General features: G+C 38.8%; 1 protein-coding gene across 2 annotated transcripts in view; it reads right to left on the bottom strand.

Moving 5' to 3' along the window:
- Nucleotides 1-22495, bottom strand: part of LOC128380607 (3'-5' RNA helicase YTHDC2) — a 34613-nt gene that overhangs the window by 6034 nt on the left and 6084 nt on the right. For both annotated transcript variants that reach the window (XM_053340476.1, XM_053340477.1), the window contains exons 8-30: nucleotides 21753-21855; nucleotides 21514-21670; nucleotides 20658-20765; nucleotides 20422-20546; nucleotides 20071-20206; nucleotides 18999-19125; nucleotides 18705-18770; nucleotides 17934-18112; nucleotides 17045-17141; nucleotides 16493-16580; nucleotides 15960-16040; nucleotides 15788-15870; nucleotides 14956-15061; nucleotides 12966-13085; nucleotides 12316-12588; nucleotides 11051-11177; nucleotides 10696-10901; nucleotides 8129-8312; nucleotides 7324-7415; nucleotides 5542-5661; nucleotides 3881-4032; nucleotides 2115-2289; nucleotides 200-403 (exon numbers count right to left, since the gene is read on the bottom strand). In XM_053340476.1, the coding sequence (XP_053196451.1) occupies nucleotides 200-403; nucleotides 2115-2289; nucleotides 3881-4032; nucleotides 5542-5661; nucleotides 7324-7415; nucleotides 8129-8312; nucleotides 10696-10901; nucleotides 11051-11177; nucleotides 12316-12588; nucleotides 12966-13085; nucleotides 14956-15061; nucleotides 15788-15870; nucleotides 15960-16040; nucleotides 16493-16580; nucleotides 17045-17141; nucleotides 17934-18112; nucleotides 18705-18770; nucleotides 18999-19125; nucleotides 20071-20206; nucleotides 20422-20546; nucleotides 20658-20765; nucleotides 21514-21670; nucleotides 21753-21855 (3109 nt within the window). The remainder of the gene's footprint in view (nucleotides 1-199; nucleotides 404-2114; nucleotides 2290-3880; nucleotides 4033-5541; nucleotides 5662-7323; nucleotides 7416-8128; nucleotides 8313-10695; nucleotides 10902-11050; nucleotides 11178-12315; nucleotides 12589-12965; nucleotides 13086-14955; nucleotides 15062-15787; nucleotides 15871-15959; nucleotides 16041-16492; nucleotides 16581-17044; nucleotides 17142-17933; nucleotides 18113-18704; nucleotides 18771-18998; nucleotides 19126-20070; nucleotides 20207-20421; nucleotides 20547-20657; nucleotides 20766-21513; nucleotides 21671-21752; nucleotides 21856-22495) is intronic.

Here is a 22495-nt window from a genome sequence, read left to right as displayed (position 1 = left end):
AAAAATCCTTATTTATACTGTACCTTTGCAGTGAGGTCAAATTCTAGCACGTGGTCTAAGTTATGATGATAGATTACATATAACATGATGCAGATTAGACTGCAGTCAGAACAATATCAGAAATATGATCCAGTAAGTCCAGTAGGAACTGCAGATGAACGCATTTAAAAGCTGGTCTGAATGTCACCTCATACTGTACCTGGAAGTTTCCAGAGCCCTGAACAGAGAAGATGAGGATGATGAAGTTATTCTCCAGGAAGGCCTTGCTGAGTTTGGTCTCATTGCTCGGTGTGGTGGACCAGATCCCTTTCTGCTGAGAAATCTCTATGTTCCTGACATTGCTGCTCTTCATGATGAAGTAGCGCACTGATGAAAAGGCCAGCTGAGGAAACATTGAGCAGTGCTGTGAACAAGAGGAAGAAAACACCACCATAACTAAACTGTCAATAAGATCCTTTCATTTCAATTTAAACATCTCAATCCAAGCAGTAAAGGCTACCAGGGAGACATGAGACACAACATCATCATGAGCTCTAGCCTCTAGCCTCTGAGACCCAAACTAATGTTCTCCTGCTGATTCAATCTGAAATTCGACTGAAGGAAAAATAATGCTCTTCTAACATGTTTACAGCTGCTTCCTAAATGTTCTTTCCCAAATCCTCCGCTACAGTGGTCAGTTGGCAATGCTACATCATCTGCAGAGGCTCTTGTATGAGTTCCACTTACATCATTTATGTTTGTCTGCTTAGGTTTCTTTATCTCTGCTGTCTTTGTGTAGCTCTAGGTTCTACGACAGAGTATTAGGGCAACATGAGAAAAAAAAAGAAAAAAAGATTTCCGAAAACAAAGTTGAAATATCATGCCGACATTGACATGTCGAGATTAAAGTCGAAATTTCAACAATAAGGTTGGCGTGTCATGTCGTCTTTTAAGTACTTTTCACAAATTTCTTTTATTTTAAAAAAACAAATGAAACGATAACGACACTTGCAAAATGTAAACCATACATTAGGGTTTTAAGATTCTCTGCTACTCAGCATGTGATGGCAGCACATTGCTTATGACAGAAGTTCCCACATATCTGTGGAATGCACACCTCCCTCAAATCCAGCTAATCTCCTTCCTTTGACTGAGGCAGACAATGAAATGGTTACCTACCTATGAATGAGACACCAATACCTTATTGTGTTTGTTATCAGTTAGACTTATACTAACTGATAACAAACACCTTGCTGGCTATGCAATAGTGAAAGACTACATAATGATAGAAACCTAAGCATTAATGCTACCTCTGCACAAGCAGCTGGACAAGCAGCATATATTCTAACCAAAGATAAAGTTTCAGTCCTGTGATCCTCTGACAGGTGAAAATGTGTTGGTTGACTCTGCAGCCCAACAAGCTGCCATTTCCTTTTCCTCCATGATATGTCAACCTGCATATCTCATTGTATTATGGTCTGGGAGGTCTGGATTAGTTAGGTTCTAAATCACCCTTATAATAACAGTGATTCTCTTAATTATTCTGTATTCCTGTTTGATGACAGCTGTTAATCTAACCACTACTGCTATTCAAGCCACTCAGCAATAAGGTTAGCAATAGTGATAATGGTTTGGTTCTGATGAATGGTGTCCTCTGAGGACCCCTGAGTTCCACCACAGCACTGAATGGGTGCCATATTTGGTCCAGTATCAAGCTCTTATATTACATCCATGCTAGCATCAAAAATAGACTGGGCGTATATGCTTAATGGAGAGCTGCTTCTAAAATGTGCTGCAGTGAGTCTGGTGGAATCAGAAGCATTGAGTAGAGAGGCTATGATCAGCTCTGGCAGCTGTGTCAGAGCTGGAATGTGACACAGCTGTGCTCTGCAGGATCAAGCCATAGGTGGCTGTCCTTTTGTAATTTACAGCCTACAAACCTAAAAAGCAACATGTACAGATACACAAAATACTGCAGCAAGCAACATACAGCACTTTTAATTGACAGAGAGTCTAATCAGGCCGTTACTGATGGTAATATTAAAAAACACTGCAGAGTACAGGTTTCATTTCAATGGCTGTGTAAGAGCAGTGGATCAGGTGTTTGTCATCACTGTATTGCAGACACTGAGTACCTTTCCTGAAGAGGAGGGACAGGGGCTGTCAGAGGGACTGTCCATGCTCACAGAGCAGGAAGAATTGCTGGAGGAGAGAAGGTCATCGGACAGCTGATTCATGGGCAGTAAAGACTCGTCTCTGGTGTGGACTTTCTTTTGATGCAGGCCTGAAGCTGAAGACGTTCTAGACAACCTACAGGGAAGATATTGAAATGGTTTCATTTGCTGTTAATACAACCTAAACACTTTACCTGTTGTCTTCATAAATGTAGTATGATGTGTATTTTCCCAGTGGTATTTTCCATCAGTATAACACTCAGTCAGTTTTTATATGAAAACTTAAAGTCTGTGTAAAGTAAGAATAAATATGTGTTCTGAGTTTGACATACCACAGAAAAGTGTGTTGTTAACCACCCTGCCATATTTGAATGATTAAAAAAATCGCCAAATATATGAAATTATTCTTCCAAGTTGTGTAAAAATCAGCCTCTTTCTCTGCTCCCAAACACTGTGGGAGTGTCCGCCGAGTCCGCTGAGTCCGCTGAAACCCCGCCCCCTACCAAGTGTCACCTGTCAATCAAAGTCACCACCTCTACCCGAAACATGGGTCTGAGAGCTTTCTGCTGCTAACTCGGCGGCTAGCTCAGCTAATTGGCTAACTGTAGACTGTAGTAGTAGTAGTGTGTGCTGAATGTATTTATACATCTACAGCAGCAGGGGCGGGTTTATGCTAATCATGTGATTTTCAGACCAGCCCACTAAATCCTGAACACAGAAATCTTGGAACACAGTTTGTGAAGCCTAGCTCCACAATTCAAATCTAAATGGTTGAAATGCTTTTTACACATTTTTTTAGAAATACATTTATGACCTATCTAATGTGTTTAGAAGAAAATGTCTGAATTCACTTTACACAGTCTTTAAGATAGATTATTACGGAAGCGTATTGCATTCACTTGAATAAAAAAAAAAATCAGTTTTTTCTGAGTAATTTATTTTTTGGTCTGTTTTTCGAGGTAATCATTTCTGTTTTTCTGAGTAATTTTTTCTCTCCTGTTCTTCTGACTAATCTTTTTTCCTATTTTTCTGGCTATTTTTTCCCCTGTTTTTTGGAGTAATTTTTCCTGTTTTTCAGGATAATTATTTTCTGTTTTTCGTGGGGGGTTTTTTTCCTCTGAATTACCGAGATACTTCGAAATCTCGCAAGAACAGCCAACCTGCAAGTGACTCCCGTCTAAGGTGAGTCATGCTCCACACATATGCCCAGTTTCTGAGCTTTTTGGTGGGACTTTGTCTTTTGACCAATATATGCAATTAGAGAGAGAAAAGGCAAAGCGGGAGAAAGATATATAATAATAGTAAAAAAAAATTAATAGTAAAAAAAATTACGCAGAAAAACAGAAATAATTACCTCGAAAAAACAGACCAAAAAATAAATTACTCAGAAAAAACTGATTTTTTTTTTATTCAAGTGAATACAATATGCTTCCGTAGATTATGACAGAAATCTCAGTGTTAGCTTGTGTTATGGAGTTTTGGGTTATATTTTTCCATATAGGCTTGGTTTACAGATTTTCATTTCCTCATGTAACTTGTTTTGTAGAGTCTCCATTAATCTACAGACATAACACTATAAAGAGCTGCAATGTAAATATGTTCTCTGTAGTTTAAGCAGAATGTAACATCACTACCAGCAGACTAAGGACAAGCTTTTTGTTCTTTCATATGGACTTTTACTGCACTACCATTGATGCAATGTAAATGTTATTGAGATTACTATGTACTTGTCATCGGTGGTGTCAGGGAGTGGTTGGGGGTTACTCTTGGAATTCTTCACAAAAGTCTGGGGCCCATCCTCTGAGGACATGGGCCGGGGCCTCTGGCCAATCCCTGTGGGCTGCTGTAGGCCTGCTCCCTGCTCCTCTGCTGCAAGCACCTGTGGGAAGAGAGATTGATGGAGTTGTACACATGAACACAGTGTAAATGTAAAATCATACATCATATAAGTATGGTGTGAATGTAAATGAACTTAAGCATAAGGATCTGATAAGGCAAACCACAGCAGTGACAGACAGCTCAGCTGGCAACACAGATGTTAAAAATACTTTCTCATGTCAAGTCCTTCTGTGAGGCCCTAAACTGCTTCTCACTGAGAGTTGGCTTTGTATGGTATGGTATACATGAGCTGCAACAATTTATCTATGTCAGTTAATTTACAGAAACACCTACTTCTTTGATTTTGAGTTGTTATTGAAGAATAAGGTACTTCCAGCTCAAATGTGAATATTTTCAGGCACCTTTTCCCTCCACCTGCCTGCCTCACCAGCCCTGCCCTGTTCCCAGAGTTTCCCCTAGCCAATAATCTCCCTGTTCTCCTGTCCAGTCACCTGTTCCCTTGTTAGTTCACTTTGTATTCAGGTCCTGTGTTAAGTCAAGTCTTTGTTGGGTAGAGCATAGCTCAGTGGGTAGAGCACCTGCCCCATGTGTTGAGGCTACAGTCCCCCAAATCCTCAAATTTCCCAAGAGCGGTCCTATCCTGCATGTCATTCCCCCTTCTCTGCCTCAAGTTTCCTGTCTCTCTCTATTAAACTTTACATTAAAAGGCAAAAAGCCCCAAAAAATATATATATAAAAAAAAGTAAAATCTTCTGTTCAGTCCAGAGATACAGATTAGTTGTTCTGTCAGTCTCCTACATTTGGGTCCTGCTCTGTTCCTTCTAACAAATTACAGCCTGGTAGGAAAACCAACATGTTTCATCACTTCTATGAAGTGAAACACTATGAAGAAGATGGAGACACAGTCACACACAAGTATCTCTCAATCATTGTTTGTACAGCCCAATTGCTGATGCATTTATTTTAATTTTAAATGTATTTATTTTAATGCAGCCATTAATTTTCACTGTTGTTACATTTAAATATTGTTAAAGCATTGTTGCAGAAAAATGTTTATTTTTTATTTCAATGCAGTTTAAGACAGTTACTGGTCTGTTGTGATTAATACTATTAACTATTATATTAACTAATATTAACTATTTTCTTGAGTAACTGCACTGTCCATTTGGTATTATTATGCTGTTTTGTTAAAGAATGCTTCATTTTCACTGTTCCTTCACTTTACATTTCAAACAAGTGTGAAATCATAGTCATATCATATCAATATCAAGATATTTGGCTTCAATATCAGGATACGATCATTTGTCCATATCATGCAACCCTACTGTGAATACATAAGTCACTAATTATAGATACATTTTAATGCATGGCTTCATTTTAATATAATTAACATCAACAAAAGCACTGAACAACAATTTAAAAAGTGATAGTATTGACTGTGAAGACAACTTGCCTGAAGGTGCTCATCCTTAATGTGAGACTTTACAGTGCTGTGACTCACATTCATCTTATCATATACTACTGATAATGAAAAGTGAGAGTGACTTACAGAAACCAGGGTTCGGATGATGGCCTCGTCTTGTTGAGACCAAGGCTTTGAAGGACAGCGGATCCTCTTGATGAACAGATTCTGCCACTTCTGCCTCAGTTCAAACACCAGTCCTGCTGCCTAACAACGCAATACACAACGTGAGATCAAAGTGCATGTGCTGGAAGTTCTAAAAGATTTAGCACAAATGAATCAATGAGAGAGAGAGAGGCTAACACTGGAGTAATGTACTCTCATCTAACCATCTGCTTGGTTGAGGTAAATGGATACTGAAATACATACTCTAGCATGGATTTATTACTCAGCCCTTTTAACTGAGAACATATGTGTGATCTTAAAATATTTCCTGATTGGAAAATGCATGATTGTTTGAGATTCAAATGTGACCCCCTAAGACTACGTTTACACGTGCCCGGATATTTTCATTAATGGACATTTCATCCTCTCTGTTTATAAAAAAAACTGTGTGCACACCAGTCCGTTTTCAGAAAAGTTTACGTTTACACTAACCCGTGTATATATGCCGTCAAGAGCAGCTCAAGCCCACGTTAGCAATCAGAATCCCGCATAGCAACAACAACAACGTCACTTCATTCCTCCACATAGTACAACACTTGTATTTGCAAATGCAAACAAATACAAAGGGATTGCACCAGCATAAATGCGACTGCTATTCTGCATCCATGATCACCATAGATTGTAAACAATGTCTCATTTAACCCAGGAGCAGTTTCCGGCTCCCTAAATCTCTGTTTTTCGCTGTTTACATGCAAACGTGCAAACTGAGTTTTCCAAAATCTCCACTCTGGCCAGAGTTTTTAAAAAGCATCGTTTTCAGGGGCGAATTCTCCGTTTGCGTCTAAACGGAGGGTTCAAATGATGATTAATGTCTCCGTTTTTAAAAATAACCGGGTACGTATAAACGGGGCCTAAATGCTAAGCTTATGATGACAAGCCTCTCTCAGTAGCAGTAAAAAGGGAACAGACTCTTGAAGCACAACAGAGATCTCATTAGCAACCACTGCTGAGAATGTTCTGCTAGATAAACAATAGAAACATCATTTACAGTCTATCCAATGAGGAACAATGAGTAAAGGCTGAGCTGAACTGAAGCAAACCCAAACCTGGGATATCCTGAAATGAGTGATTCTGTCATAGACACAGTAGATTTAAATGGGGCAGCAGTTTTGGAATATACAAAGAAACTGCTTACTAGTAGACAATTCTTTTTTTTAGTTAACAAGCTAAAAGATTTTGGAAATACTGGCATGGAACACAAGAGGTGTCATCAAACATTTTGTTAAAGGAAACCCAAAACCTAACAGTTTTTTTTCAATTATCATTCTATAATCTTATTTTATTTGTCAGTTTCTTCAGTCTTTTAATCTCAGTTTTAGTCCAGCTTTTATTAAACTTCTTTTATTTTACTTTTATTTTGTCTTTTTAATCTACTTTAACCTTTTACTCTAACTTTTAATAAACCCTTTCTCCTTTCTCTCTTATCTTACTTATTTATTGAATTATGTATTTACTCATTTTATTTAAATTTTCTAAACATTTTTAACATTCTTATTTTCTCTTGCGTGCATTGGTCTCAGTTTTTTGTCTTTTAATTAGTTCTTTGTTTTTTATTCCTTTTATTTTTATTCCTTCTACACAAGTATGTATAAAAGGTGTTATATAAATAAAGTTGGATTGACTGATTATATGAGGAAAATATATTAAAATTCATAAACATTTAAAAGGTTGAAAGATGGGTATTGATAGTTATTGTTCCCTTACCTCTCTGTCCAACTGGAAAACAAGCCAGTCATCAATCCTCATCTCAGACAGGTCCTCTGTGTCACTGTCACTCAGCTCATCTAGTGGACTATCTGAAGGCAACACACACACACACACACACACACACACACACACACACACACACACACACACACACACACACACACACACACACACACACACACACACACACACACTTCTTAATCCTACTGTAGAAAAGATACACCTCATCAGGAAAAAAAATCAAAAGATTAAACACATTAAAAATCTAGAGAAAAAGTAAAATATCACATGAGTATGTTGTGAGCAATCATTTTAACAATTAAGACAAATGTGTGCCTCCTTTCTGTTAGCCTTCAGACTGGAGAGGCCTGTGACTGAGCTCCCTCAGGGTATTTTGTTGGGAGTGCAGGGGGATCATGGTTGACACTATGAGCCATCATTCTTTGTATAACCACAATAACTGTGTGTATATTCTGGGTAAAATTTAATCATGTTCACCACGGGTGTTTGACTCTACAAGGTTGTATGGTGTCACCAGTTGGTATGTGGACAGAATGACTATGCAGAGCTGCTTTCTGCAGAGAATCATCAGTGTCTAGCTGTATTAGACTCAAGGTGTCAGAAACATAATTAGGAGTCACACTGAATTCATATTAATCTGGCCAATAGTCAAAATGTCTTGGTGTGGACAGGCTTCCAGGCTGACATTATCATACTTGGTCATGCTGCTATCACGAGATTTTAGTTACACTATGCAGATCCACTGATAACATTTAACATGACCAACACAGGTTAGCAGTACCTTTCTGAGGAGCAGGCTCCTGCAGTGCAGAGCTGGGAAGTTTAGCACAGCCTCCAAATATGGCCACAGTGATGGGAGTCACCATGGAGCAACAGCGGACACTGGCCATCCTGTGACCTCGACTCATCTCATCATAGATCAACCAGTCTGTGGGAAGGGCCTGGACTGACCTGGCTGAGTTGTTCTGAACAGCAACAACACATACAATCACATAAGTACAAAGCTTCCATTGACACTACTGTGTATTCTCACTCATATATAAATGAAAAGATACAAGTTATTTTAGTCTATGTCAGTGGGTTTACATTTATGTCATTAACACATTTTCATAAAATACTATTATTTTCATTTAAATCATTTAGAATGACACAGTTAGGCAGAAATGTAGAGCCTCTGTCTCTTTATGACCACTTCAGCTACCTTATTTTGTCTCATCAGCCCATAAACCAGCTCCTCTGAAAATGACTGCAAATCAAGTCTTAAAATCAATCAATCAACGAGTTTAAAATCAATGCTTAATTCATATATTATATAATATATAATATAATACATTGCCACATACCTAATTTACCTTTAAATAAAGATAGAACAGGCTCTTATTATGAGTCCCTATTATATATTGATGTCACTTCTGGTCACATTATTGTAAGACTGCTCAGTTTGATCTGCTCCATTCAACACTGATGATGTCTGTTGCTGCTAATACCAACTTCACATTTCCTCCATGTGTTTCACATTAAAAGTCTTCCAGCAGCTCAATGAGAACAATCCCCTTTTCTCCTGAGAGTTGATCTTACTGCACTGCACCCCCCCATGCAGTATTTATTTAACATACTGCACCCAGCTATTATCTCACAGTATGATTTGAGTTCCAGCTTTTGCTCTGGTATATATGGAATGTTTCAGGAAGTGGTTGTTAATCATATGACTTCTGAACCTGGCGGTTGCATTGTGGAAACATTATGACTACAGCTTAGTAACAGAGGGCGGGACCAAAACACAGAAGCTGCAGGTAAGACAAGACAAAGCTCTATTAAAATACTGACCACCATTTTGGATATAAATCAATCAATCACTAAAGATTGATTTAGTCATTTATTTCTTTACAGAAAAAGATTTGACAGTAAATGTGCAGTATCATGTTTAATGATATATGGGTTCATAATGTATTAACATTTGATGGCTGCAGAAACTGATGCTGCTCTGTTGTATGGGTTTGACATGATAAGACCAAATCACTTCAAATCACTTTATTTGTCCTCCGAGGGGCAATTTAAAAGGGGCATGACAGTAGCTAAAAAGAAATACAATCAACAGACACAAGCAGCACACACACTGCACAATCAACAGACACAAGCAGCACACACACTGCACAATCAACAGACACAAGCAGCACACACACTGCACAATCAACAGACACAAACACTGCACAATCAAGCAGCACACACACTGCACAATCAACAGACACAAGCAGCACACACACTGCACAATCAACAGACACAAGCAGCACACACACTGCACAATCAACAGACACAAACACTGCACAATCAAGCAGCACACACACTGCACAATCAACAGACACAAGCAGCACACACTGCACAATCAAGCAGCACACACTGCACAATCAACAGATACAAGTAGCACACACACTGCACAAGCAGACACAAGCAGCACACACACTGCACAATTAAGCAGCACACACACTGCAGCTGTGGAACCAGTGCTTGATAAGATTGATATACTAAGAATCGCAGCACAAGTGATGCTATAACGACTATAATGCACCTTGCCCTGAAGCACCTAGAAAATCCGGCTGGATATGTCAGACTTTTTTTTGTCGATTTTAGTTCTGCCTTTAATCTTATCCAGCCACACATCCTTCTAGGAAATTAGTTCAGTTGAATGTTAACCCTTTTTTAGTGAGGTGGTACTACTCCTTTTTATCTAATAGGCCACAGCAGGTTAAGTTTAACTCAGCTCTGTCTGATTTGGCTGTAAGTAGCACTGGTGCCCCCCGGGGGTGTGTCAGTTCACCTTTTCTGTTCACGTTGTATACCAACGACTGTGTCGGTTCTGAGCCAAACCAAATTATAGTAACATTTTCTGATGACACAGTCATTCTTAGCCTGCTCACCAATAATACTAATTTAAGTGTCCACCGAACTGCAGTTGACAAGTGTACCTACGCATGTATGGCGGTACATACGTAGGATTGTGTTTGTTCCACCACTGTCTTTACGTTTGTATTGCATGTTGTTGTTTTTTTTGTTTGTTTTTTATTGTATGTTATTTACCCAACATTTTTCCCTGTCTCCAAGACAAATTTCTCCCTGGGGAGACCAATAAAGTAACCTAATGCACAATCAACAAACACAAGCAGCACACACACTGCACAATCAAGCAGCACACACACTGCAATAAACAACATTCAACACATGAATAATAATTTATAAAGTGCTTCGATTATAAAGTTCATTTAGATTTTGTAATCCAAAATCTTAGAGTTTATGTTAAAAAAAAAAAGATAAAAACAGCATTACATATCCATATAAGACATGTTAGCCTACCTCCTTGGAGTGGGACTGACTGAGAATGGATGTGGGATGGAAGTGGACTTTCTTCTCTGTGTTACTGGAGGGCAGGGATGTCTCCTGGTTAATATGGACCAGGTTTGGATACATACCAGCCACCAGGGCTGCTTTCACCACAGCCCAGTTCTCAGAGTTCAGGTTCACATCACGGATGTCACTGCCCCCCCGAGCCCGCACAAACCCTGCAGGACAAACACATTTCAAATGTAAATAAAATAAGCTCATCATTCATTGATTCATTCAACAAAAGCTATTACATTTAAGATAGTTCTGGTCAAGTCTACTTGGTGGAGTCAGATTAGGATAGAAAGAAAATGGAAGTGGAACTGACCGATGGCACGAAGCTGTCCAAGCAGCTGTGTCCTCATGCCAAGTATCATGTCCATGGTGGCCTGAGACAGAAAGTTCTTCTCACAGAAGGATCTCTCCCAACCATCACTGCGGGCTTTCTGCCATGCCTGACAACACACAGGACAAACATGAAGGAAGCTGTCAATGAGGACTGTGTTACATCACCTGATACAACATCTGTATCATCATAAACTGTCACTTTTACATCAATAACAAGAAATGTTTATCATTTATCACAACATATTTTTCTTTTGTTGGTCTCTATGACCTGGTGAATTTGGAGCTTTTAGATATTCTCTTTGAGCTTCTTCAGTTTATTAAATCCTTGCAGTGTGAAGGCAGCAGGATAGATACAGTATGTCTCAGCCTCTGAGAAGTGTTATCAGGGCACACTGCCATCACACACAGCTGTTCACTGTGTTCAACTTCATTAAATCACTTGGAAATGAGGCCAGGCTGCTACAGAATAACCACACACACCTTTACACACACCAGACTGCTCAGTTATAACTCAATATTCTGCCTGTTTAAAAGTATTGTGTTTTGTATCATATTGTTGAAATACATTGCAGTGCAAATGCAGCTGTGTAAGATGAGCCTAATTAGCAAACTATGAGACCATTTACATGGTGAGATACATTAGAAATGCAGCTGAAATACTGTCAGTTCAATGCAATCCTATAAATGGCTTTTTTTCAAAATTCTATTGTTGTTATGGTAACTTACTGACGAAGTCTGTCTTTGGCTACAGATATATGGTGATGTGTGTTTTTATCATGAACCATCCAGACATGTGCTTGTTGAGCTGTCATCATGCTTTAATGTGAGTGGCTCAGAGAGAGTATTTAATAATCACTACACTTACTGATCTACATTTACCTTCATCCAGTCCTTTTACACTTAAAGATTTATTTTGGGCTTTTTTTGGCTTTATTTAGAGAGTACTTGGCATAGAGGCTGACAGGAATCAGGGAGAAAAAGAGAGGAATGACCTGTGGCAAAGGTCCCTGGCCGGATACAAACCAGGGACGCTGCAATTATGTGGTATGCACTCTAACCATCGACCACCTGGGCGCTCCGTCCTTTTACACTTTAAATAGAGCCCAGTGTAAATTTCAAAGATTTGAGAAAGGTCAACATTTTTTTGTTTAGTAGAAATGTATTTTTTCTTGATGTTTATCATCTCATCATCAAATTCATTGTGATCAAAGGGGGGGGGGGGTCTTATACGGACCCCCATCCTACCTGGAAGGCTCTCAGCAGGGCCATGTGATCACTGAAGGTGCTGGAAGTGAAGCGTTTGCGGCAGTGTAGAGCAGCTCTTTTCTGAGAGCCTTGGGCAGGAAGAATGAAGGGGTCACGATACCCTAGAGTACAGGCAATGGTTAGAATGGGGTCCAGACACTTGAGCACCACCGCACACAGCACCATCTTGCCCAGGTGGGGCTCCACAGGTAGATCAGCCAGATGGTAGCCCAGATCAGTCAGGTCTTCATACTGGTCCATAGCATCTATTGTCTGAAGGGAAAGAAGGAGGCAGTCAATAGAAACTCAATGGAAATGTTCTTACTCTGTGCATTAAATGAGGGTGCATGCAAATTTACTGTTGGATTCATGACACATGTGCACCAGCAAACTTTGTTCTTACCACATGAATATGTTTGTGATGCATCATTTATGATGATGATTTATGGAATACAACATTTTAGTTATTCATTTTATAATGATGACTGAATATTGTGGTTCTAATACATGGTTTACATTGAATAAATATTGTCGATATATCATATATATTTTAAGACCACCCATGCATCTTTTGTGAGTAGGTATGTTGTATGTATGCATATGTGTAGTTTCTTGTGAGTTATATAATAGTATTTGTTAGTACTTGTTACCTTAAGCATCTGCACAGCGTTCCTTATGGCATGTGCAGACGGAGGCTGTGGAGCTTTGGATAAGAATTCAGCCACTAGAGAGGAAGTGGGAGCCAGCAGTTTGGTCTGCAGACACAGTTCCTAACACACACAGCATGACATATCATCAGTATTACACACCAATACAAAGTGTCCTGCATTTTTAAGCAACGCAGCACTGTTTTGGTTCATCAAGAGAACTGGAGCCAACCTCAGTAGACATTAGGTGAGAGGTGGGGTACACAGGGCTAACATATAGTATAAACACTTGCCTGCAAATTTAAAATGAGGAACATTACAGAAACATCCATAGAAAGCTCTCAAACCCCTCCAGCTGCATAATTCACCTCTCCACTGTTGATCCCTTTGCTCCAAACAATCACTGCATCTCCAGCGAGTTGTTAAATAAGTAACACTGAGAAGTGCATTTACGCTATAATATGGAGTATTTGGTATAAATCTTCAAGGCATGCTGTGAGAAATGTCTCAAATCATTTCAAATGAAAAGCAAGTCATTTAACATGTACCAGGTTATGTGTGTATGTAAATGTATGTAAACCATTTATTTACCTTTACTTCTAGAGAAAGGTCTTACTAGGAGTCCTTCAGTTACACAAAAACCTGTTTGTGAACTTGTTACTTCATTTGTAACATACTGTATATAACCCATGCATGAGAAGAAGTTAATTTTCTTGTAAATTTCTTTGTAAAATATATACAGTATTTATTGTACATATACACATACATACAGTGATCATAATTTATATGTGAACCTGTAAAGTTAATGTAGGGTTAAAGTTGGAACACAGTGTTTCCCACACATAGACTAATTCGTGGCGGTGCACCACAGATTCAACACCAGCCGCCACATATTGTGTTTCGTTATTAATTATTTTTTAACGCTATTTTAAAAATATGCATCGTATTCGTTAAGCTGCATTTCCTTTCCCTGCTCTCCCTGTGTCTCTCTCTGTGTCACTCACGCGTCTCTCTCACATAGCCTACACACACACACACACACACACACACACACACACACACACACACACACACACACACACACACACACACACACACACACACACACACACACACACACACACACAGCCCCTCCCCTCCGTGCACACCGCGTGTGTCTCCATCAGCGAGATCATCCCTAGAAGCGTGGAAGCTGTGCCTTAGTGCAGAGAAGACGGCTGGTGAAATTCAAGAAAGGTTGGTATCCCGTGCACCTTTATAAAATCACACATTAAAAAGTCCTATAAAATATTTTATATTTTGAATACAATATTGTCCCGTCCCGACCCGACCCTTACACCTTCTTTATAAAGTTAATTAGTCGCAAGTAAAATGTAGTTGGGTTGTCGAGGTCAAAACACTAGCAGCTGTGAATCAAATAAAGTTGTTATAAGTACTGTTATGTAGTTGTTTTACCCTTACACTGAATGTTTGCTGCTTCAATCCAGATAAGTATTGAAAAATATTTTCCGCGATTGAAAAAGAGACGTGTTGAGGATGAGGACCAGCCTGAACCGGAGGTATCAGTCTGAAACAGAGCTGAACAGTCGGACCAGTGTAATTAGCTATGTTATTAATTTGTTTACAATATTTTCAGGCTTCAACCAGTGCTGCTCAAGCAGAAAGACAGGGTCAGGGAGAGAAAGAGATAGATTCGTTAGGCATTGAAGAAAGAGTAGGAGAGGAGGACAGCATAATAATAATAGAATAATTTTTGATTAATATGATAAAGTTATGTATGACCAATTATTAATGAAGGAATCAGTAGGCGGTTTACAAAATGTAGCATAATAGGTGTTGTGAAGGTGTGAATATTAATACAATAAAGTTGGGTGTGTTATTAACACCCCCCCCCCCCCCCCCCCCCCCCCCCAGCCCCCCCCGGTCGGCCGCCGGCCTACCACCACAGATTGCCTTCAGATCTGTGGGAAACACTGGGAACGTGTGTGTTTACCTGCAGAGGCATCCGCAGCAGCTGTGGAACCTGAAACTCCAGCATGTTGTTGAACCTGAGTCGACTGAAGAGGTGAAAGCAAATCCCTGGTCTGCAGCGGCCAGCTCTGAAGACAACATACACATTCAGTAGATCATTCAAATGATATCAAACATATATCAGTTTTATATCAGTGGGTAAACAGGTCAACAGAGGCATTCATATTTAATGACAAACCACATCAAATCTGGGGTTGAGCATAGCTCAGCGGGTAGAGCACCCGCCCCATGTGTTGAGGCTACAGTCCTCGCTGCAGGCGACCCTGGTTCGAATTCCACACTGAGCGATCTTATCCTGCATGTCATTCCCCTTTCTCTGCCTCCTGTTTCCTGTCTATCTCTACTAACCTGTACATTAAAGGCAAAAAGCCCAAAAAATATACTTTAAAAAAACAACATCAAATCTTTCTTCATCCTGATCTAAATCCTCACAGCACTCAATCACAAGCAGCATTTAATTAAAAGATCAAACTGAATACAACACATCATTTAATTAATTTATCTTAAATTATCATATTGAATAAAATAATGTATAAAATAAACAAAAAATAAATCAAATATTTTCAGTACCAGTCAAACATTTGGACACACTTTCTCATTTAAATGAATGGCAAGGTGTGTCCAAACTTTTGACTGCTACTGTACACTGAATAAAATGACCTTCAGCCATAGCTCAAACCACAGCCAGGCAAAGCAGCTAGTTCTGATGAAATCAACCAGAAATAGCCCCAACACCAATACTGAGGACCATCTCTAGTTAAAGAGAGTGTGAACATAGATATTACTGATGTTACCTTCCTTTCCTTTGTAGAGCACTGGCTTTAGAGATCCAAACTGTCTTTAACATAGATACATGACTGAGGGTGTCAAAGGATTTCTACAACAGAAAAAAACTTGTATTAGTTCATTATTGTCCACATGAGTGAAACTGTATCTACTGTTAAACATCATCAGCAGTGATTGTACCTCTTTGACCTTTCCTGAATCAATGACGAAAACAACATCGTTGATGGTGATGCTCGTCTCAGCAATGTTAGTAGAAAGAATCTGAAAGGAATGAACAGTTCAAATCTGGGTTCATATTCTCATATTATACTGAACTTACAGTACAATATAACATAAGAAGTCAGAATGTTCTTTCTATCTTAAGCGATAATGCAGAAAGGTAAAATACATAATGAAAGTATTACAGTGATGTCAACATTTATGTGAAAATGTAAAAAATGTTCAATTTAGATAAGTATATTAAATGTGATGGAAACTCATTTGTTTTACTTGTGTTTTTTCTTGTATATCCATATCATAATGTATATTCATAAGGCTGGTTAAGTTAACCAGTTGGAATGCACATCAAGATGCTGCTGATGTGTGTAGTCCTTAAATGATATGAGAGTGTAAGAGTGCCCTTAAGAAAAAAAAGTTTGACTTATAAAGATGGAAAACTCTGTATCATCTAATGGTCCAAGTAAAGCTTTAGTGAGAGAAAGTCAGGGACTCACTATCTTCCTAACACCAGGCGGAGAGGTCTTCATGGCTTTCTTCTGGTCCAGGGTTTGCATGTCTGAATGTAGAGTGAACACCTGGTACCTGAGAGACATACACCCCTGTCAGAGCCACACTATAACCCACACATATTTTAATGGGGTGCACAAAAGAACACTTTTCAATAAAATCCAGTACACCAGCACACCACAACCCACTACAACCTCAATAATAAACATACAGTAGTATTATCACCTTTCTGATAATGTCAACAAAAACTGTAATAGTCTAGTTCATGGCAGAGCTGTTACATTAGACTGTGTACATTGTCACAGTCACACAGGCAACATGAAGTGAAGAAAATAATGACTTATTACCAGACTCTGTTTACTGGCAGACAAGGAGTGTAATAAGTACATATGTTGTTACCATGGTAATAGCAATAGCAACCAAATCAATCAGAACAGAAATCGTCAAGATTGACTGTAAGTAAATATAACCATCCCTTGCTTTGGTAAGATCACACCAAAACATACTGTTTTATATCATACATACTGTATACACCTTACCTTTCAGAGTGTGTGGAGAATCTCTTATCGTCGTAGAGGATGCGGTCCCTGAGTGACACAATCTCATCATATCCAGGAAGAAAAATGAGACAAGCACCTGAAGACCATCAGACAAAGGATTACAATATTGTTATTCTGAAACATGATCCATAATCTGTGAAATCTAGCTGTAATCAATGGTCATGTTGATGAAGCAACAGGTTTTGGTAGTGTGAACCTCATAATATAATAAAATCATAATAACAAAATGTGATATAATAATAAATCACTCCAGGCTATATTGTACACAGTGGATTTCAATTTTACTATCATTCTTTAGCCAGTGAGATGGTGAAACAGGTTTCAAATTGCTTTCTACGGTATTAAAATGGTCTGAAAAGCTGTCAATTCAACACAGTGAAACTTGCAGAAACCCTGTGTGTGCTCCAAATCCCAAAATGCTACAAACTCTAAACTCTAAACCAAAATATATATATACAAATAAAAGCACAAACATTAAGAACAATGCTTTTAAACCTGAAATGCTACAAATACTAAAACATACAGAAGTGATAATACATAAAATAGTAAAAAGTGAAAAAGTGAAATAATCCAGTAATCCAGTAATTCAATAATGCAACCTGGGCCCAGATTAGTTGATACAATGGATGGGTAGTGCACTGTGAGTGAATGAACCTCTTGGCTACTGTAGCTGCAGTGGGGGAAGTGTTTGCTGCAGGTCTGATAGTGACTGAAACAACAGCCTGCAAACCTTTAACACTATTGTTGTTTGTTGAATTCATCGCTTTTAAGACTTTTTAAGACCTGCAGGCAAGATGCTTCAATATTTGTGCTTTTATTCTCAGGTTTGTCCTCAGGGGCCACGGTACATATGAGTGCTGAGCCTCACCATCAGTAGAGGTAGAGCAGATGTTGTTCAGCAGGTCCATGATGAGGTCAAGATCTACCCACTCATCATCAAAGGAATGGTGGTAGAGTTTGAGCAGCTCCTGGTCTTCAGCGCTCAGCTCTTCACTGCCACACTGTGCCAGAGTGGACTCATCCATGCTGCTCACCTCTCCTAGAGGACTATACAGTGCAACATTTCACTACTGTTGGAGTAGGTTTATAAAGAGGCATCATCATCTGGACAAGTATATTGTTTCTTTTCAGGCTGAGTGTGGATAAAGGACAAACATTATGTTTCACCTTTTCACCATTCTTAATCATTTCTTTGGATCCTTCCAGTACATTACATGCCAAAACGATGTGCATTTTACCATTATTGACTAAAAGAGTTAAAACATAAAGACTTTAAAATGTTGTACCCCAATTTAAATGTTCTTAATGAAACAATAATTTACGTACAGCCACCAGTGAGCAAAACAGAAAAAGTTAAAATATTAATTACAAATGTATGTTAATATATTTATGGTAACAAAACAGAGCATCATTTCACTAACACTGCACACACATTTTGAACCTAAGGCACTGCTTCTCTTCAGCAAGAATTCAAAAAATGAATGCTATAAATTCTATTTTGTAAATGACCAGAGCTGCCATTCAGATGCAAAAGTCAAATATGTTGTAGCTACTAAGTGAAAGTTTTTAGTTAAATAAGTTGTGGTTGTTTAAGTTTACATTATGCAGTCATGTTTTGTGCATTGAGGTTTATACTCACATGGAGGACTTGAGTAGATCCACAGCCTCTGCCTGCTGGAAGTGTTGGGCAAAGTCTAAAGCAGTCCTGCAATGAGATGAAAGTTACACTGTTGTTAACTTGGTTTTATACATGTTAAACAGATGAAAGGGATATCTTTAAACATGGAGATAAATGACAGCTACAACATGTGTTTACATTTTACAAAGTCTGTAAAATTACATTTCCATGGATAATGTAATATGACTTTATCATACATATACATACATTTATCATACATATCAGCTTTGTACTACAACATCATAGATGTCCTACCATCCATTGGATGCCTTCTTATTGATGTCGGCCCCCATGTTGAGCAGCTGCTCCATCTGTGTGAGGAACCCTCGACCTGCTGTTACCATCAGAGCTGTGGCTCCTGTCTCACTGTGTGTGTAGTCCACTGAGTGACAGCAGGCAAGTATGAGGAAACAGCTGGAAGCCTTCACATTTTAATGGATCATTTCATTTTCTACGCCCACTTGTTATGTTGGAGAAGGCACAGGACCACCATTAAAATATGTATATGTTTTTGTATTATTATTATTATTATTATATTAATTGTAAAATTAATAGCTTGCTGTTTTGGGAAATTTGGCTATTTGCTTTCTTGCTGAGATATATATGAGAATATTACTCTCAGGCCTGTGATATAAATATAAAACAAACCGGGGAGACCATTTGCCTATCTAAGCATAAAGACTGGAAGCAGGTGGAAACAAATAGACTGGCTCTGTCGCTCTGTCTCTCTTTCTCTCTCATCAAACCAATGTGTTGAGATTAGAGGGAGGTACACGCTGAAACTACTTCTTATTCTAAGTCATTCTAAGTTCCTGGAGTCTTGTTATCCCCATGCGGTTGCCTGGAAACAAGTGGAGACTTAAAGTCACTGTGCCTGGCCAAGAAATACAGTTGCTCCATCGCCTAACAAGTGTGCAATAAGAAAAACCCTTGTTTTCATGTTTGAGAGAAAGACTTACTTAAGACTTGGATTAAATTACTCTTATTTGCTTCTTACTCACAAAACTTATATTGAACAAAAACATAACAAATGCAATTAACTAAAGGTACACCATCACAATGAGGATGCTTGTTATTAAATAGCCATTAGGAAACATTGACCACCTAATAAACCTAGTGATACTAAAGGTTAACTGCCACTGTGTTAATAACATTGAAAAAAGTGTGACAGTTGATATGGTCTCACAGTGTCTACTATCATATCATTAAACCTCACCAGCAGTAACCTGAGAGAAAACAACAGATACTAACCTACAGATAAAAAGACATTCTGTATCACATTCATACATTAGAGAATACAAGCAGAGATCAGCTGTGATAGTCATACCGTTAACATTCTCATAGAGGATGAGGTTGAAGAGCTGAATGAAGGTATCCTGATCTTCATTGAGGAAAATGTTAGAAATGCAGGCATCCATCTCCTTCAGCAGCCACGGTTCCAGCTGTTCTGTACCATTCATACTCTGCAACACAACATCACACACTGACTCAAACTGTCTGTAAACATCAACACATCACACAGCATAACTTGTCTGGTTGAAACAAATACAATACATCTGATGTCTCCATATAAAACCATGCTGTTCTTTTCAGTTCTGTGTATGTGTGTGTGTGTGTGTGCGTGTGTGTGTGTGTGTGTGTGTGTGTGTGTGTGTGTGTGTGTGTAGGGGAGGCTTACTGGTTTGTTGAAGGTGCTGTCCTGGAGGAAGTCTGGAGTAGACACTGATCTTCTCTGCTTCTCTTCCACAGAACTGTTCTCCACTGCCTTACACCACTCTGTCAAAACCTGCTGCTTCTTCTCCTCTGATAGCCAAAGAATGTGATGCACAGAGAGGAGAATAAAACAAGGCCACGGTGAAATATTTCATTCATATTTCTATTTTATGTCATTGATTCAGAATAAAAGATTCATACTTCTCTGTGTCTCTTCATTGTATTTCTTCAGGTCTTTATTGTTAAAGCCCGTCAGCCTCAGAATGTCCTCCAGAAAGACTTCTTTCACCTCAAACTGTCTTCCTTTAACTAAAACCAAAAATCATATTAAGAGATCTAACAACAGTGGCTTCTTGTTATGCAGGTTCCACATGGGAATGTTCAAAAGATACTCAGACACATCTGCCATTTCTCTTGAATGCATGATTTATGTGCAGATAATCTAGGGTGCTATACATGGAAAGTCACATCTTTCATCTGTATAAATACAACTTTAATTGACTTTGAGAGATCTATCAGCACAGAATACCATTTACACTTCTCAGGTTGTATACTTAAATAAACACACAGTCTTTCTCATGAGTTGGTGTCTCTAACCAAAGTGTATTTAGTAGGAAAAAATGGTGAAGCCGAATACAGAATACAAACTTATTTTTGCAAGGCATGATTGCATACTAAGTCAATGGCAAAAATGTGCTTTATGTTCTGTCTGAAGCTTAACAGCTACAGCAGTGGCCTGTGTGAGTGGCTGTGGTTGTCAGGAGACCAGACATAAAGCTTGAAGGCAGGTGTGATGATGGGTGAGATTGATGGATTTAATAAGGCGAGCTGAGTGGTGGGTTTTGAAAGAGAAAATGGCATAAAAGTAGATCAAAACAGTTCAGTTGTATCAGCTTCTAATCAGCACCTCATGTTTTCTGATCAACCATTGTCAGAGTCAGCTCACTAAAAAGTTGAGATGCTGATGAGATCCAGTAAAGACTAGAGGTGTCTTCTGCATCCGGGCCAGCTGTCCTAGAGAACACAGCTAGCTGACAGACAGGCAGGAAGAACTTACGGTGGATAACAGGACAGGAGCCAAAGTACTGGAGGAACAGGTCTATATCCAGAGCAGCACTGGACAAGATGACTTTTATTGTGGGGATCTTCTGTAACACATCTCTCATCTTAGTGAGCAGGAAGTCAGTCAGACCATCACGCTCATGTACCTCATCCTGTTAAAACACAGAAAGTCATTTTTAACATGATGTGTGATTTTAGAGACTGTATGGCCTGTGTATTTGACTTGATGCTCACCACAATGACATGTGTGACAGTAGTCAGGCTGGCATCTCCAGCCATCAGTGTCCTGAGGAAAACTCCACTGGTGCAGAAGGTCAGCAGTGTCTTAGGAGAGACCCTGAGGTTTCAAAGTCAACAGTTACAAGAGTTATTTCCTTATTAACAAATATCAGTGCTGTCCACAAGCTCACGAATATTAGATTGCAAAGTTTTCAAATTTAGCATAATTACTCAAAAAGACTACTTGTACCTTAGTAAATCCTCTTCTGTGTGTGTCAGGTTTCTTGTGATAGTGAAATGTCACATATAATATGCATCGAAAAGATTTTGCTAAGCAGCAATACACAGTTACACCATACAATCAAAAGACTGGTTAAATGTGATACACTGTGTATCTCACACACATGCTACTATCAGCTGCTTAAACCCTGTCTGATAATTGAGGAGTAGACTCTAGAAGATGACTCCTATTTGTAAATGCTATCTAAATGCACAAAAAGTTTGTTTTGGAGGTAAAAGCTATCGTAATCATTTGAGGAGGATAAATGTGAATTTTGTATTTTTTAAAAATGTAAAAAATAATTCCCATCTCAGTTCTTCTAGTGGTAGTTTAAATGAACATGTATTACATTTCAAATTCAGTTCATATCCTGATTCTACTTTGTATAACACTGAGGTAGTAGTAGTAAATACTGCTCCAACTAAATCACATCTCCAACTTCTTCATCTCTAACACTATCCACATACATGAGAGTGAC

Source organism: Scomber japonicus, chromosome 19, assembly GCF_027409825.1.
Source record: "Scomber japonicus isolate fScoJap1 chromosome 19, fScoJap1.pri, whole genome shotgun sequence".
Taxonomy (NCBI): Eukaryota; Metazoa; Chordata; class Actinopteri; order Scombriformes; family Scombridae; genus Scomber; species Scomber japonicus.
The sequence above is the reverse complement of the archived record's forward strand: the minus strand, read 5'-3'. Positions and strand labels throughout refer to the sequence as shown.